Below are 15,222 nucleotides of genomic sequence, written 5' to 3' on the forward strand. Positions count from 1 at the left end.
CTATAGTTTCCCCTGAAAAGTGGAGACCACACCCCTGTCTGGACATTTTTGTTTTTCATTAAGCAGTTACAGTGTTGAAGCCGGATATATCTCAGTAGATCTAAAACAAGGTACAACGCTGTGTTTAATATATATACACACCTCAATACATCATGTGTGAGATTTTAAAAGAAAAAATATATAAATGCTACTTTAAAATGATGGTTTTGAAAACCTATGATGGTTTTGAAACATGCCTAGTTTTGTTTTAAAAGTCTGTTGTGATTGGCCTACGCTGTTGGCGTGGGTCTAAAAGGAAACGCCCACTATTATGACGAGTTTCAGATGAAGACTATAGGTGGGTTTTTTTTTTATTGCAAACCTACATAGGTTAGCACAGGAAGTAAGTCTGGAATTACTAACGACTCGTTTCAGCTGTTCAGAATCGGTTCCTTCTTTTGGGAGTCAATAACTGCAACTCCATTGGTCGTGCACTTTGATTTTTGAAACTTTGCAGACGTTTTTACATTCACAAACAGCTCTATAACACACTACATGAAAGGTAATATCTGAAACCATAATAGGTGCACTTTAACCTATTTAAGAATAGCTCAACAGTAAAAATAAATAAATAAATAAATAAATAAATAAACAAAATAAAACAAAATGAAACCTGGACTGCAATGAAAACGGACGTTAATATTCCCGCGTTCGGCATTTGGAACGCGCTCGTGTGTCTCCGAGCAGCAGCCAATCAGATCCTGCCATGTTGGGACAGTTTGACCAATCATAGCTCACCTCATGGAGGAAAACTTGTCTGGTTTGCCAAGCGGCATTGTGTAGATGCTGGGGCGAAGTTCCGACCGTTTTATTGGAGCGAAAAGCGTCGCATTTGATCCTAACATGACTGAAACGAACATGCTGGTTCTTGAAGCATGTAACACGCAGCACGTTTGCCTCCGAGAGCGATAAAGGAGGGGAAGTGTTGGACAATAGCGCTGCGAGGTGTGTTTCCGTGTCAGGGTTCCAGGAGGAGGATTCCCACAACACACAACTTCTGACGCGTCCTCTCTTTCCCATTCCGACACTGTCATGCTTCACCGCATCCAGACATCAGTTTAAAGATCTACATGCCGCGCTGCGCGGTCATTCTGGCGGGGATGAGTTAGAGAAGAAGTCTTTCTACGCTTTAAATGTGTGCTGGGTAAAAGGGCACACTGTCTCGTGTTGATCTCGGCGTCACAGCTCCAGCTTCGCAGCGCCTCGGAAAAAAACCTGTGAAGCGATTTGCATAAGGACTTCCGCCCCTGCCTTTCACTTCTGCATCGACTGGCTGGAGGAGGTGACACGATGCCACACGCTGATGCCACACGAGCCGACACGCAAGCTTGCTGATCCGTGCAAGATGTGTCCTAGGAGCCCGTGATTATTATTCGGATCTGTTCGGTTTGGATTTGCATGGACTCCGAGGACGGGATGTGACAGTGTAACTCCTGGAGGCGGATCTTCTTGACACTGTGTGTTCAGTTCGTCATGCTGAAGGGACTACACATGATGTTCGCCTCCTCTCTGTGGAACTATAGACATTATTCTGTTTGACTCCACGCACTGGATACATATTAATTACCCGGCTTTGATTTGGGGAGGGAGGGATTGTAGCCTCTTTCTTTCTTTCTTTCTTTCTTTCTTTTTTTTCTCTCTCTCACCTGGTTGGAAGGGATGTCCCTCCTCAGTTCACACTGTTGTCTTTGGGTTTTTTGGACATGGCTTAGGAAGTAACTGAGGTGTTAGTAAAGAGACCGGCTTTTATTATTATTGTTGTTGTTGTTGTTTTTAAATCGAACTAGCACATAAACCTCTAATCCGGTTAGTCATTAATGTGGTGATTTGTTTCAGTCAGCCTGGAGCAGGCAGTATGAACCATTTCTGACGGACGTTGGCTTTTTTTTTTTAAAAAAAACCTTCTTTTAATGTTTTTTATTTTTAATAGCCTAGACTTGTATGAAACAGAGACATATTTATTTCAAGTAGAAGTCGGTGAGAGATATACTGTGCGTTAGCGTGTAATATTACATGCGCTGGTATTCTGTCTACTCGTGTTTGGCCTTACTGTCTGCCGAATTAAGGCTACACTTTCCCTGACACTTTGGACGCTACGCTGGCTTCATTTTTAAACATTTTTATTTTTTGGTGCTTTTTCCAGAAAATTCACTTGTGTTTTTTTTCTGAGAGAGAGTGAGTGAGAGAGAGAGAGAGAGAGAGAGAGTGAGAGTGTGTGTGTCCTTTCCTGCCGTGGGAGGAATTGAAAGCTTGTCGTCCATCATGTCTCACTTGTCTGGGTTAGCGCTTGCATTGCTACGTGGACTCCTCATCTGTGCTCTTGTGGGATTAGAGCTGTGCTTCTCAGGAGCTCTGGTTACTCCGGACACCACCATTGTGTCAACTCCAGGTAAGTTAAAGCCTCCAAAAAGGCTATTTTTGTAAACATTTGTACTCCTCCATGCTGCTCAAAAAAGGCCAGATGCGGTCCTGGGTGCAAGCTGAAAATCGCTCCGCCGCAGGAGGTTCGGTGTGGTTTAGGATCACCTGTGTGTGAGCGAGAGAGAGACAAAAAGGAGATTCCCATCAGCTACTAATTACATCTTATAGTAGACCCTAATTTAATTGTTATTTTGAATCACGCCGTCATTGCTTTGACAAGGGTCTAGCTCTTTCAGGAGCAGGAGTGATGAGGTAAACCCCATCCTTCCCTCAGGATTCCCAGCACAGTGCAGGGGATTCCTCCCCCTCTCTCTCTCTCATACACACTCTCACACACACACACCGCCTACTGTCTGATGGAGCTTTGCAACACTAATACAAAATGCTGCAATATGCAGACCCCCTCCATCCAATCACTAAACGCGTCCTGCTGCATCATCTTCTGCCGATCCATTCAGTCATCTTCAGTCAACCACTTTATCCCGGTCAAGGTCGTGGCGGATCCGGATTCTCTCCCCGCAACAACGGGCACGTTGGGGGAATCCAGTACGGATGTGATGGCAGTCCATCACAGGGCACCATGCACACCACACTGCGTTCACACAGGGCATGCTACTGAGAGCTGAGAACAAATCGGGGAACCCGGAGGAAATACTCTTCCTTGAGTTGAGGAAGAGTTGACTATATGTAGGAGTTCAAGCCTTGTGTCAGATCACATTAGCTATGTTAATTTTTTTATGTGAATTTTGGGATATTGCAAAAAAAAAAAAAACCAGCCAGATGGAAACACCAGGTGCGAATAAAATCTTCAAAGTGCGCATAAAAAAAAACTTAGGTGCTGAATTGAGGCGGATAATGATTCTTTATTAATTTGCTACGAAGACATACATGTGTAGTATGATGGAAACGCATGTCCTGAATAAATTCCTCGATGCTAATCAAAAAAGTCATGTGACTATGCCTTAGCAAAGCGTGGGATTGGATAATTGGGTCAGAAAAGTAAAAATGGCAGAGTGTGAGATGCGGCAGTTTCCCCGGAAGAGACGATTTTGTTCTCTTGAACACATGGGATGGAAACGGTGCTTTATTTGCAAATGATTTATGTGATATTCCAAATGTTTGCTTAAGTTAAGCAACATGGATGGAAACATAGCTATTGTCTGTGCTTACATACACACAACATAATAATAATAATAATATGATAATTATCTCATTTTGACAGTTACCAGATTATGCAATTGCATACTACAGTGTCACATATCAGCAAAGACACCTGAATTTGATCTATTCCCCCCTCCCCAGAGCAGTGTAAATAAATCAAATAAATATTTGCCAGTAAAGCAATAAAGTTACTCTATGTAAAACAAACCACTAAGTAGTTCAGTAAACATCGCTATAAAGGTGCGTATAGTATGTATTTAACAATGAATCTGATAATTGATGTAGTCATGTAGACCTGAATGTTATCCCATTAATTAAATGCACGTAATTAATGCTGGATTAATTATGTCCATGCTGACATACTAATTGTGTCTACCACTGTGAGCTTCATGGGTTCTTTTCTGGTTTTCGTGAGTTATATAGTAATACCCAAATCCAGTAAAATCTCCGGTCTTATAACATACAGTACTGTGCAGTAGTCTTAGGCACATGCAAAGAAATGCTGTAGAGCAAAGATGCCTTCAAACTTAATGAAATTGAAATGTTTCTCCAATTAAAAAAACACTATAAAGAGCAGTAAGCAGTAATAAATGAAACAAAGTCGATATTTGGTGTGATGACCCTTTGGTTTAAAAAAAATAAAGTAGTCTCGGGTAGAATTAGTGCAGGTTTATAATGAAATGAGCTGTAAGTTTTATTGAGCATCTTGCAGAACCAGCTACGGTTCTTCTGGAGACTTTGACTGTCGCACTTACTTCTTATTTTTGCAGCAAAACCCAGCAGCCTTCATTGTTTTTGTCTGAAAAGTGTCTCTTACCACTTAATATTCTGCTTTCTTTACTGACATACAAACATTTTTCTGTTACATTTCATTTTGTGCTGGAAAACTAATGTTTGGGAATCTAACATGTTTTTCTACTGACTCGATAATGTAGAAGTCATAAAATAAAAATCTGTAACAAAGTTTGTACTAAAAACAAATATGGTGCCTAAGACTTTTGCACAGAACGGTATGTGCAGAATTAACTTTAACATGCAGCATTTGACACCCATCTTGTCTCTGGGTGTCAAAAAAAAAACTCTCTGTGGTTTTAACTTTCTCAAAGCAAAAGCTCGACTGAAATGTGTGTGTGTGTGTTTCGTTTCTTAAAATACAGGCTTGATTACTCTGTGATTGTGGAACATGACCAGATGAAACAAGGGTTAGGGAGGGTTCCAGCTCTGAAATTTGTTTAGGTCGGGGATCCAGACTTTGGCATGAAATGCCTGCTGATTTCTGATGTTCCTGCTCCGATCTCTGCTGTAACACGTAGCACTAAAACACTTAAGCCCAAGTTTCTCTTGAGGTGCTGCAACTCCAGGAGCCTGTAAGTGAGAATATGTACTCGGTACACATTCCCAAAATAAAAAGCTAAAAGAAATCAATCATAAAGCCAGATCATTTTTAATTGCAGGAATGCTGGAGCCCTCAGTGCTTTCTACATTACTGAAGGAAAGCATATGCAGGTGTAATTTAAAGAAGGACAGTAACTGCAGAGTGATCCGTTGACTATAGCACTGTGTAGTGAGGGTATGCCATGCTGGAAGTGCGTGAATGTGATTAGGACAGTGAGATTCATGGCTAACATGGCTGAACGTACGTGGCACAGATTCAGCTCAACAGTCTTGGCTAGATCTGTCACACACAGCTGTTTTCTCAATCCCGGGCCAGGATTTAATGACAGTGTATCGTTTTAGCTGTCTGGCCCGGATCAGGCTGACCTGACAGATTGCTGTCTCTCCAGCTGGAACCCCCTCTAGCCTGCCAAGTACACACCCTAGATAGGTGGTTATATCTAAATCCTGACTATCAAAACTGTTAGATTTCAGTTGGTGTGCTAATCGATCTCCAGCACAGGAATAGTTCACCATTGCCTATACCAGTGGTTCCGAAACTTTTCCAGGGCAAGGCCCCCCAGAATGGCATTAACATTTAACCGAGGCCCCCCTTTTGCAAGATGTCTTTAAAACACATTAAAAATACAGACTTCTGAATATATCCCCACTTTTTTTTCTTAATAATTACATCTTTCATCTTTACATTTCATTAGATTAGGAATTGAGTGTGTGTGTGTGTGTGTGTGTGTGTGTGTGTGTGTGTGTGATTGTCTGAAAGTAAGAAAGAGAAAATCATGTATTTATTTATTTTTCACACCAAATTGTTGAGGTCCCCCGGGCGCCCCCTGGCCCCCACTTTGAAAACCACTGGTCTATACGACTACCACAGACTGCACCTGCAGCCAAAACTGCTTTAAAAAAAACACTAAAATGAGTAATAATGATAAAATGTAGCTTGTGTAATGACTTATTCTGACTTTATAGATGACCTCCTTAATGCTCGTCTGATCCTCGTTTGGTGTTAAAGTCCTATGTATTCGCTAAAAGCATTTAGTGTGATGGATGTAGCGTGATTGTGATGAGTAAGTCAGAACCTAAGTCAGGTTAATGCACCTGGATTGTGAGCTGTCTAGCAGCACCTCTTAAATCAGGGATACTCAGCTTCACCAGAAATTTGAACGAATGCAAAAAAAAAAGAATCATATGGGAGATACGGGTTGGGACAGGAAAATTCCAATGAATCTGTGCCACAGGTATTTGTAATATCATAAATCTGGTTGTAGTGTATGTGAGGCAGGTAAACCGGTCAGTTGTTGCTGTGGTAGAATTCTGGAGAACAGCCAAAAGAAATGTAATCAGATAATGTCTGTTCTACTCCTGAACCGCAGTGGCAGTTTTTTTTTTTTTTTTTTTCCTCGAGATTTCACTTTTGGGGATAACGAGAATTTGTAGTGCTAGAGACATGCAAAAGAGTTCAGAAAAACTGTAGTTTTCAAATGTATGTCCAAGAAAAGGTCACCACTATGCCTTCATCAACCCCTTAAATTCCCCGGGCGCTGCTGGTGCGTCCAAACTTGCATTCTTCACTCGCATTTGCATTTCCTGATAGTTTCATTGTAGTAACTGAATAATATGCTTTCAGATAAATAATGGAATCCATCCATCTATCCAGTTTGTGTACCGCTTATCCTACACAGGGTCACAGGCGAGCCTGGAGCCTGTCCCAGGGGACTCGGGGCACAAGACGGGGGACACTCTGGATGGAGTGCCAATCCATCGCAAGACACAACCGCACATACACCTTAACACTATACAGAGAATTTAGAATGTCATTCAGCCTACAACGCGTGTCTTTGGACTGGGGGAGGAGAGAGGTAAATGTACGGGGAGAACATGCAAACTCCATGCATGCATGGTGGAGGTGGGAATTAGGGCTGCAACTAACGATTGTTTTGATAATCGATTAATCTTGATTATTTCGTTGATTAATCGATTAGTTGGATTAAAAGGGCAATTTTTATTTTCTGTCCCCCCGTGTCCCCCCCCCCAAAAAAAAAACCCCACACCAAAAAAACCTTATTTCACATTCTGTGCAATGTTGCCTTTTAAGTATTGTGGGCTATGCTATACATTGTGCAAAGGATTTGTAAAAATATTAACATTAGATTTTGGAAACAAAAACACAATTGATTGTCCACAAGCTTTAAAGCAGAAGTTAAATCGCTATATTAGAAAAGAAAAGAAAATCAAGAGCACAAACTAAAGTGTTAACTGGTACGAGGTTGAATATTCTGCAGTAACACACACATTCTCTCATCTGAACACAGTAATGTTACTTTATTCTGTAAATGTACGACACTTCTTACATTTCTTTACAATTACATGTTCTAACTCCATTACAGTTACTGCTCTCATAAAAACACAATTACTTTTGTTTCTAAATTTTGCGTCAAACAACATATTTGATCAAAATGAATATTTTAATCATAATGAATATTTGAATAATGAATAAATATTCATAATGAATAATAAATATTTGAGTTATTGCGCTTCCTTTCTATTGCGTGCTGTTTGATTGACGGGCGTGTGTGGACTCGCGCTCATTCAGAGAAGTTTAACAGAGACTCACTCGCCGTCAGGACGAGTCTTCATGTAAAATGGAAATACTGGCGTAAATTTCTAACGTTCACAGATAAGGATATAAAGGTAAAAATGTCATTTCTGCACTGAAGAAAACATGTCTGGAACACGTTGAATAGCTGTCGCAGCATCTGACATGACAAGCCACGTTAATACACTTACGAGTTTGTTTGAAACGCTTAATATAAAACATTCTCATGTTTTGGACGACCTGGATCGTGCACATTTCCCGCAGCAGCTCACGCTGTTGTGGGCATGCGTTTTATTCATAGAAATGTGTTTTTCACCATTGGTAAGTGACGCCACTGACTGGGTTATCCAGTGATGTCACAAACCAACTAATCCATAATGAAATTCATTGTCGATTATTTTAATTGGAATCACAAGCCTAATGACTAATTACTGTACCTATCTGTACTTCACTTCAGTTTTTAATATCCATTACTTTTCACTTTTACTTATCACATTTAGTCTTTATTTATATATATATATATATATATGTGTGTGTGTGTGTGTGTATATATATATATATATATATATATATATATATATATATATATATATATATATATATAAATTTCATATAGTCTATAGGAATGCCTTTGACAAAATAAGAACATTGAAATCATTCTCATGGCTGGATTGGGAAGCTGTCGCGTGGTTGCGATGGATTTAACAGTAAAACATGGCAAGCGCATCACACATGACTCCGCTGCCAAACTTGTTAACAAATTCACGAACATCCACTGATGAAGGCGCAACCGGCGTGATTCTGGCAAACACAGTCCTCTGTGTATGGAGACTTTTGGGACACCCTGGTGATTGCTAGTTAACACTCGAGAGATTAGCGATAAAGCTGTTGTTAGTTAGCATTTGCTAGTGTTTTCCCACTTTCCTTGGTTCTTGGTAAAATGGGCACTAATTTACTATTGGTAACTTCAATCATTGTACGATTTGAGGCCGACATGTACTTTCTCATTCTTTCACACTGTAGCGTTGCCGCACCTTTGCAAAGCGGGAGCTTATTTGCGTAGCCCTAAGCCCCTGTGGCTGCCGTTAGTGTGGTAGTTTATTCCACTGTTTGTTAGATTAAGTGTTTACTGTTTACGGGATGTCTGTTCCGGCTGTGTTACTCCAGCTTGTTTTTTGGTGTTTGTTTACACCAGCCATACTACGGGGGGTTTATCATTTTTTACCATTTATTACCTCCAATCGTTTTTCCCTAGCTTAGCAGTTCTGTGGCTAAACACCAAGGCTTTGTTGTGCTTTAAATGTTCATTTGCCAATTAAAGAGCAAGTGCATTGTTTTTACTTCCTGGTCAGCCTTCTTCCTTCCTTCTTCCCCCACCACAAGACCACCAAGATGCCACGATACTTTAAGTACTGTAAATGTAAGCTTTTCTACTTGAGTGAAACCTTTGAAGTCCGTTCTAGCATCTTCTGATGGATTTCATCTATTTTCTGGCTTTTTGGCACGAGAAGATACATGTTGAACTTTTGCTCAAGGTCATGCTCACCCATACAAAAAGACATCGTGCATGGTTGGAGGAAAAAAAATTGCACAGAGTGATGAGAGAATGTTTTTGCGATTTGTCATCAAGCTGTTATGTATGTGAGTAAATAGTTGTTGCGCTTGTATTGCTCGCTCTTTTTTCAAAGACCCAAATTGGGCCAAACAAGTAGTAGGTGTAAAGGCATTCAGGCTGGCCTTGTTGTTACGTGTGAAGTAATGTTAAGCCTCCTTTTGTCAAAACAAAGATTAACATATCCTTTTAAAGATCATAGGGAATTCCTGAGGCATCGCAGCATTATGTCTGAGAGCAGAGCTGCCTGTGAGGTTTGGGCTAGAATGGAAATGGCTGTTAATGGCTGGAGATGTGTTGTATAACCCTGTGGTTTTATTCCCACTCTTTTATCAGGCTTCATTACTTGACATGTTTACTCAGTCATTTTACACTCTGTGTGTGTTTACAGCTCCCGCATGAGCCCAGTGCATCAGCCAGGGAATTTTTGGTCAATTTTAGTATTAATGCTTGTTAGTAGAATGCTGGTCTCTCTCTCTCTCTCTCTCTCTGTGTGTGTGTGTGTGTGTGTGTGTGTGTGTGTGTATGTGTGTGTGTGTTATGACTCGGAGAGATACACACTTCCCTTTGGGCATGTGTCTTTTTTTTTTCCTTTTTTTTCAGGCCTACTGGGACTCACCAAATGACCCATTTCCCATCCGGCACTTTGCAAGGGTCATCTGAGTGCCACTGTGTGTGTGTGTGTGTGTTGCAGTGTTTGCTAATGCCTCAGAAAAAAGAAATCGTGTTTAGAGTATATGAGAACTGGACAAAGCAAAAGTGTGTGTGGGTATGTGCTGATTGAGAGAACACGTGAGAGTGACTGTTTGTATATATGTAAATAAGGGAACTTGGTCAGTAAAGGGCTCCCGGTTGCATTCTGAGCACTGATGGAATTTCCTGTGCTGCTCTCGATGCCTATCACAGTGACTGCTGTGAGTGAAACGTCAGTGTGTGTGGCCTTTGAGATCCTAATAAGAGTTATTAAAGTCTATAGATAAAATACTCCTAGACCGCTAGTATTAACAGTAAAACACAATGTGCCTCATTAGAATCGTAACAATTTTGGCCTCATTTAATTCATTTCTTGAGTCACTCAAAGTTTTCACCAGCAGCATCTTACAGTATTTAAAATGAAGTCATTTAAACAAAAATGCTAAAAATATATGGCATTAGATTTTTGCTAAAAGTATTGAACGTACCTTTTCAAGAAACGAACAAAAATATGCAATGAGAGAAGAAAAACTCAAAACATCACAGTGCGCATGAACTCGGTGGCAAAACTGTAACGTGGTCCTGAAATAAACAGCGTTCTGTAACAGTTTTCTAAGCTTCGTTTTTGCTAATCATGGTTTATGAATGCGCTGCTAGAGTTTTCGTTTACGCCCCTCAATTTACTTTCGCAATTCTGGCACAAGTCTCACTTGTGGGCGGGGCTTAACAATGATTTACTCTCATTAGCTAGTGAGATTTGGATGAACAGCTCCCTGACCAGGAAGTAGAGACGACTTCAGTGTTGTGAATTCTGGACAGAGTTCTGGATGCGGTTTACTGTCTAGTTATAGTGTTTGTACTTTGTAGTGAAAATTACTCACTCACTCACTCACTTACTCACTCGCTTACTTAGCCAGTATATTAGTTCGAAATTGATATTTGAGGTTTAGTTAGTCTCATATGACTATTCTTTTTAGATAACATTTAGAGCACCCTTGTCGTCATCATTGTCATCGTCATCGTCCTCCTCCTCAGCTGGACACTCGAGCTGTCCTTCCAAATGCCACCAGTTATTGAGAGTAAATCACTGTTAAGCCCCGCCACACGAGATGTTTCAATGGCGAATGTAAATTGTGGGGCGTAAACAAAAAATTTGAAAGCGTAAATGAAAACTCTGGCAGCGCATTCATAAACCATGATCAGCACAAACTAAGCTTAGAAAACGGTTAACAAAGAACTCTGTTTATTTGAGGACCATATTACAGTTTTGCCACTGAGTTCACTGTTTTCAGTTTCAGAGAGTTTTTCTTCCTTCTCATTGTATATTTTTGTTTGTTTCTTGAAAAGTTGCTTTCAATACTTTTGGCACAAATTTAATTCCATAAAAATACAGTGTTAGAAATTGAACATGGTGAGCTAGTACCCTAAAATCCCTTGAATTTATTTACTTAAAATATTTAGCATTCTAATGCATCGGAATATTAATGAGCCTATCATTTTATTGTAGACAGAGCAAACATTAGCAGCAGCACTACACTACTACTCTATTGCATAAAGGCAGAGAGAACATATGTTTATATATATATATATATATATATATATATATATATATATATATATATATATATATATATATATATATATATATATATAAGCAAGAAATAAAAACAACACTCTGAGCCTATTGCTCAGAGTGGTTGTATTCCTTTACAATTTCTTCTTCTACCTTTTTGGGAATTGGGAATTCTCATCCATGACAACTGTGTTGCTCTAATGTACAAGGCAGATTCATATCATATTTATGGTGTACTGATGGTTTTATACACACACACACTTTTTATTTATTTTTTTTTTATCTGTTTATTTTTTGTCTGTATTGTGTATTGAGTTTCACATTTACAGTTCCCTGATTTCCTTCATTCAGTTCTACCATATTATCCCATAACCTGTTGTAACTTGTGACACGTTTTATTTACTCTGTATATATAGCCTCTCTGGCATTTGAGCAACGTCATCCCCTTCAGAGCGGCTCGGCTTTCTCTTGTCAAGCAGCAGTTGAAGTGGAGGTGCCGCAGAAGCCAGGTATTGTCTTATTGTCAAGACTGATTCAGACTGATACTTAAGAACCACTTTCTAGTTTCACTGACTTGTCTGACTGGTCTGAAGTATGAAGCTCATTTGTCCTAACCTATATCCTGATCCTATATTAAATGATTATCTTGGCACTTTAGTTGCCTGTAATCATAAACTAAACGAACAGTTTACCCATTATTAAAGCATGCTGTTGAGGTGAGTCTTTATCTTCCATCTCTTATAACACTTATAACGTGACCCCACTTCATACACTCACGATTGCGAGTCTTATAACAAGTCTTAAACGATTCAGCATGTGGTAGGAGACCGTTTGCTTTAGCAAAATTAACACTAAATTTACGTGCCTTTTTTTTTTTTCTCCCCTTTTTCTTCCCCCTCTTCTCATGTCAGCCCAGGCACATTTCAGATTCATGGAAAGATTGTTTAAAAATGTATGACTCGTTTTAGGTGAATTCAACAGGTTCATCATTAATTAATCATTTTTATTTTTAACCGCTGAACCTATGTTCTGAGCAGAGTACTCTATAAATGATCATGGTATTAATTTTCAATGGTAAGTTTAAAAAAACATTGTCAGGGAGATAGATCCTAAGGCAGTGTAGAGCTGTAAGTGTGTAACCACCTACTTTGCAGCCCACGAGGAAGAACATAATTCTGCAGCTCATTTTTATCCAAAGGCTTTGCTCAAGGGTCCAGCAGTGAGATTTGAACTCCCAGATGAGTTTTCCTTCATGGAAAACCTTCCTTTAATTCTAAAAACACAAAGATCTTTAACCACAGGATGCTCAGTGATGTAGTGACTCCAGTAACATTTTTCAACGCATTATGCTGTTTAGAATGATTATGTTATACAGTCCGTACAGCATTTCTTTGACCGTTTTTTATGTGATTGTTGCGGCCAAAAATGCTTGATTTTGCTGCATTTTTTTTTTAAAAAATTTGCGATGCAATGGTGGAGTTTTTTGTGCTTTTTATAATTTTTTTTAATCGCACGAAATAGTTTTGCACGGTCTTTCACAGTGATGTTTGTGGGTAAATGAGACCTTTTAGCTGTACTCATATTCGAGGCATGTGAGTTGAAGAAGGGTTTTGGCTGAATGCGCGTTGTGATGACGTCACATGACGTGTCTTGGCCCAAATCTGTGGAAAATCAGAGGTAAATTTTGAAAAATTGCAAGCTTCTCTGAATATTGTGGAGTTTGCTTGAGTTTGCGTTAATTTCTGCGATCGCAAAATTCTGGAGGGATTGAATACGTGATATTTATTATTTATCTGCCAACACAAGATGTGCGTTTACGTGTCAGAGGAGCCTTTAGAGTAATAAGAGAGGCTATTTGAACAGGAAAGTCAACATTTGGTGCAGCCACAGTGTATGTTGACTCTTCTCTAAAGTGCGAGGAGAGGACTGGAGCGCATGTTTGCTTGCTGCCTGTTTCGTTACTTTGGCTTGGAGACACTATCATATGCTTAACACTGGTGTAGTGTTTGACAAACATGATGACTGAATGGTTTCATAAACCCCGGGCCATAAAATGCTGCGCTCTCCTGCTTTTAAAATCAGCTTGTTTAACATTCTTTTTAACGCATGCTTTATCTTTGGTAGAATTTGATTTCGAGAAATGTATAAGCCATATCTGAGATACTAAAAGAAACTCATTACAAACTATTTATAATGATTTGTAATTCTGGTTAAAACAAACTCCTAGCAAAGTGTGTGTCATTATTTATTATTTAGCTTGTCTAGTTGTGCAGGTCTGAAGTTGAAAATTCCCAGATGGAACTTTTAGGTAGAAACAAAAAGCAAGCCAACAATTTCCATGGGGTGTACTTTTTTTCACATGACTGTATATGTTTCACAGTGTGATTAAAACTAGAGATGCACCGATACTAAATCTCTCAGCCGATACCAATAACCGATTATTCAGAGTGATATTGGCCGATACCGTTACAGATAGTTCTGTCTTTTATGCCTTCTTATAAATTAATAATAATTAATTTAAAAGGATTCTGAAAGAAATGTAAATAAAAACTTTATTCTCTCCATTTCAGCAAGTTGTTTCACAGTAACTGGTCTCATAAACAGAAAACACATTACTTAAATTAACATTAACACATGAACTAAATTCTGAAGATTAAAGTAAGATTTCTTAACTTATTGAATGTTATTAATTCATATTAACATTGACTGAATTCTAAAAAACCTCCTGTTAGTCTCACATTCACTCACCACAAACAAAAGCATTTCTACTTCATCACTGACATCAAACTGGTAATATGTAATATAAACTTTTTTAAACTGGATATTAACTGGATGTGAAATATACCACTCTACAAACAAATTTTTCTGTGCAATATATACTTTTTTGTCAACTCATCCTCATTTAAATCTTTCAATGGTGTACTGGCACTTTAATTCAGCATGAGGGCGAGCGGGCAGCGCGGGGGAAAAATTATAATAATTTGACTTGACGCTGAAACTCCCGCTTCACTGCTGCTCAATTCTGGTGTAAAATTTTAGCAGTGCAGAGCTTACAGAGATAATAAACTGCAGTTTTGTCGTCATTCCACAAAAGAGATGACATCTTTACACAGCACGAAATCCATGTGTTTTCCTGCCCGCTTTGATTGACCGGATATAATCGGCCCTGATTATCGGACGTTTTTAAACTATTGGCCAATAGCATGAAAAATTGCCTTTGCAATAGCGTGAAAAAAACATTGGTGCATCTCTAATTAAAACCCATCTCCTCGAGATGCCCGCTAAACACCTTGTAAACCTCTGTGTTTTTATGCGTTTTTTGAAAGTACGTCAGACCAAATTTCAAGGAGGCATTTTACCTGGTAATTTTAACTTTGGTCCAAGTTAAACTGCGATTTATGTTGTGCGCCATTAGCAAAACAAACATCCTATGTAAGTAACGCAGTTTCCATCATGCATGGCTATACAGGTAGGTTCCTTGGTCCGTTGGGTCAGATTGCTTTCTCACTACAAGCCCCAGAGTTTGTTTGCAATTGTTTTGGTGTGGATCTGAGCGAGATTGTCGTGTTGAACCGAACCAAGGAAGAAAATACCCCAGGTTCCGAAACAAACGCTCCAAATGACCCAGGTGTGAAAATGCCCTAAATCTGGAATGGGATGTTCAACAAGGTCAAGTGTCCGCAAACTTTTGGCCACGTAGTGTACACTAGCATATGAGCATCACTGCTGTGAGTA

General features: G+C 39.3%; 1 protein-coding gene across 2 annotated transcripts in view; it reads left to right on the plus strand.

Annotated features, from left to right (window-relative positions):
- Nucleotides 1-828: 828 nt before the first annotated feature.
- stim2b (stromal interaction molecule 2b) overlaps nucleotides 829-15,222 on the plus strand; it is a 65,610-nt gene continuing 51,216 nt past the window's right edge. The window contains exons 1-2 of one of the 2 annotated variants that reach the window (XM_053629231.1): nucleotides 829-2,428; nucleotides 11,904-11,996. In XM_053629231.1, coding sequence (XP_053485206.1) covers nucleotides 2,302-2,428; nucleotides 11,904-11,996 — 220 coding nt within the window. In that variant the 5' untranslated portion in view covers nucleotides 829-2,301. The remainder of the gene's footprint in view (nucleotides 2,429-11,903; nucleotides 11,997-15,222) is intronic. The other variant, XM_053629232.1, reaches the window with a different exon arrangement.

The sequence above is a fragment of the Ictalurus furcatus genome, chromosome 7 (assembly GCF_023375685.1).
Source record: "Ictalurus furcatus strain D&B chromosome 7, Billie_1.0, whole genome shotgun sequence".
Taxonomy (NCBI): domain Eukaryota; kingdom Metazoa; phylum Chordata; class Actinopteri; order Siluriformes; family Ictaluridae; genus Ictalurus; species Ictalurus furcatus.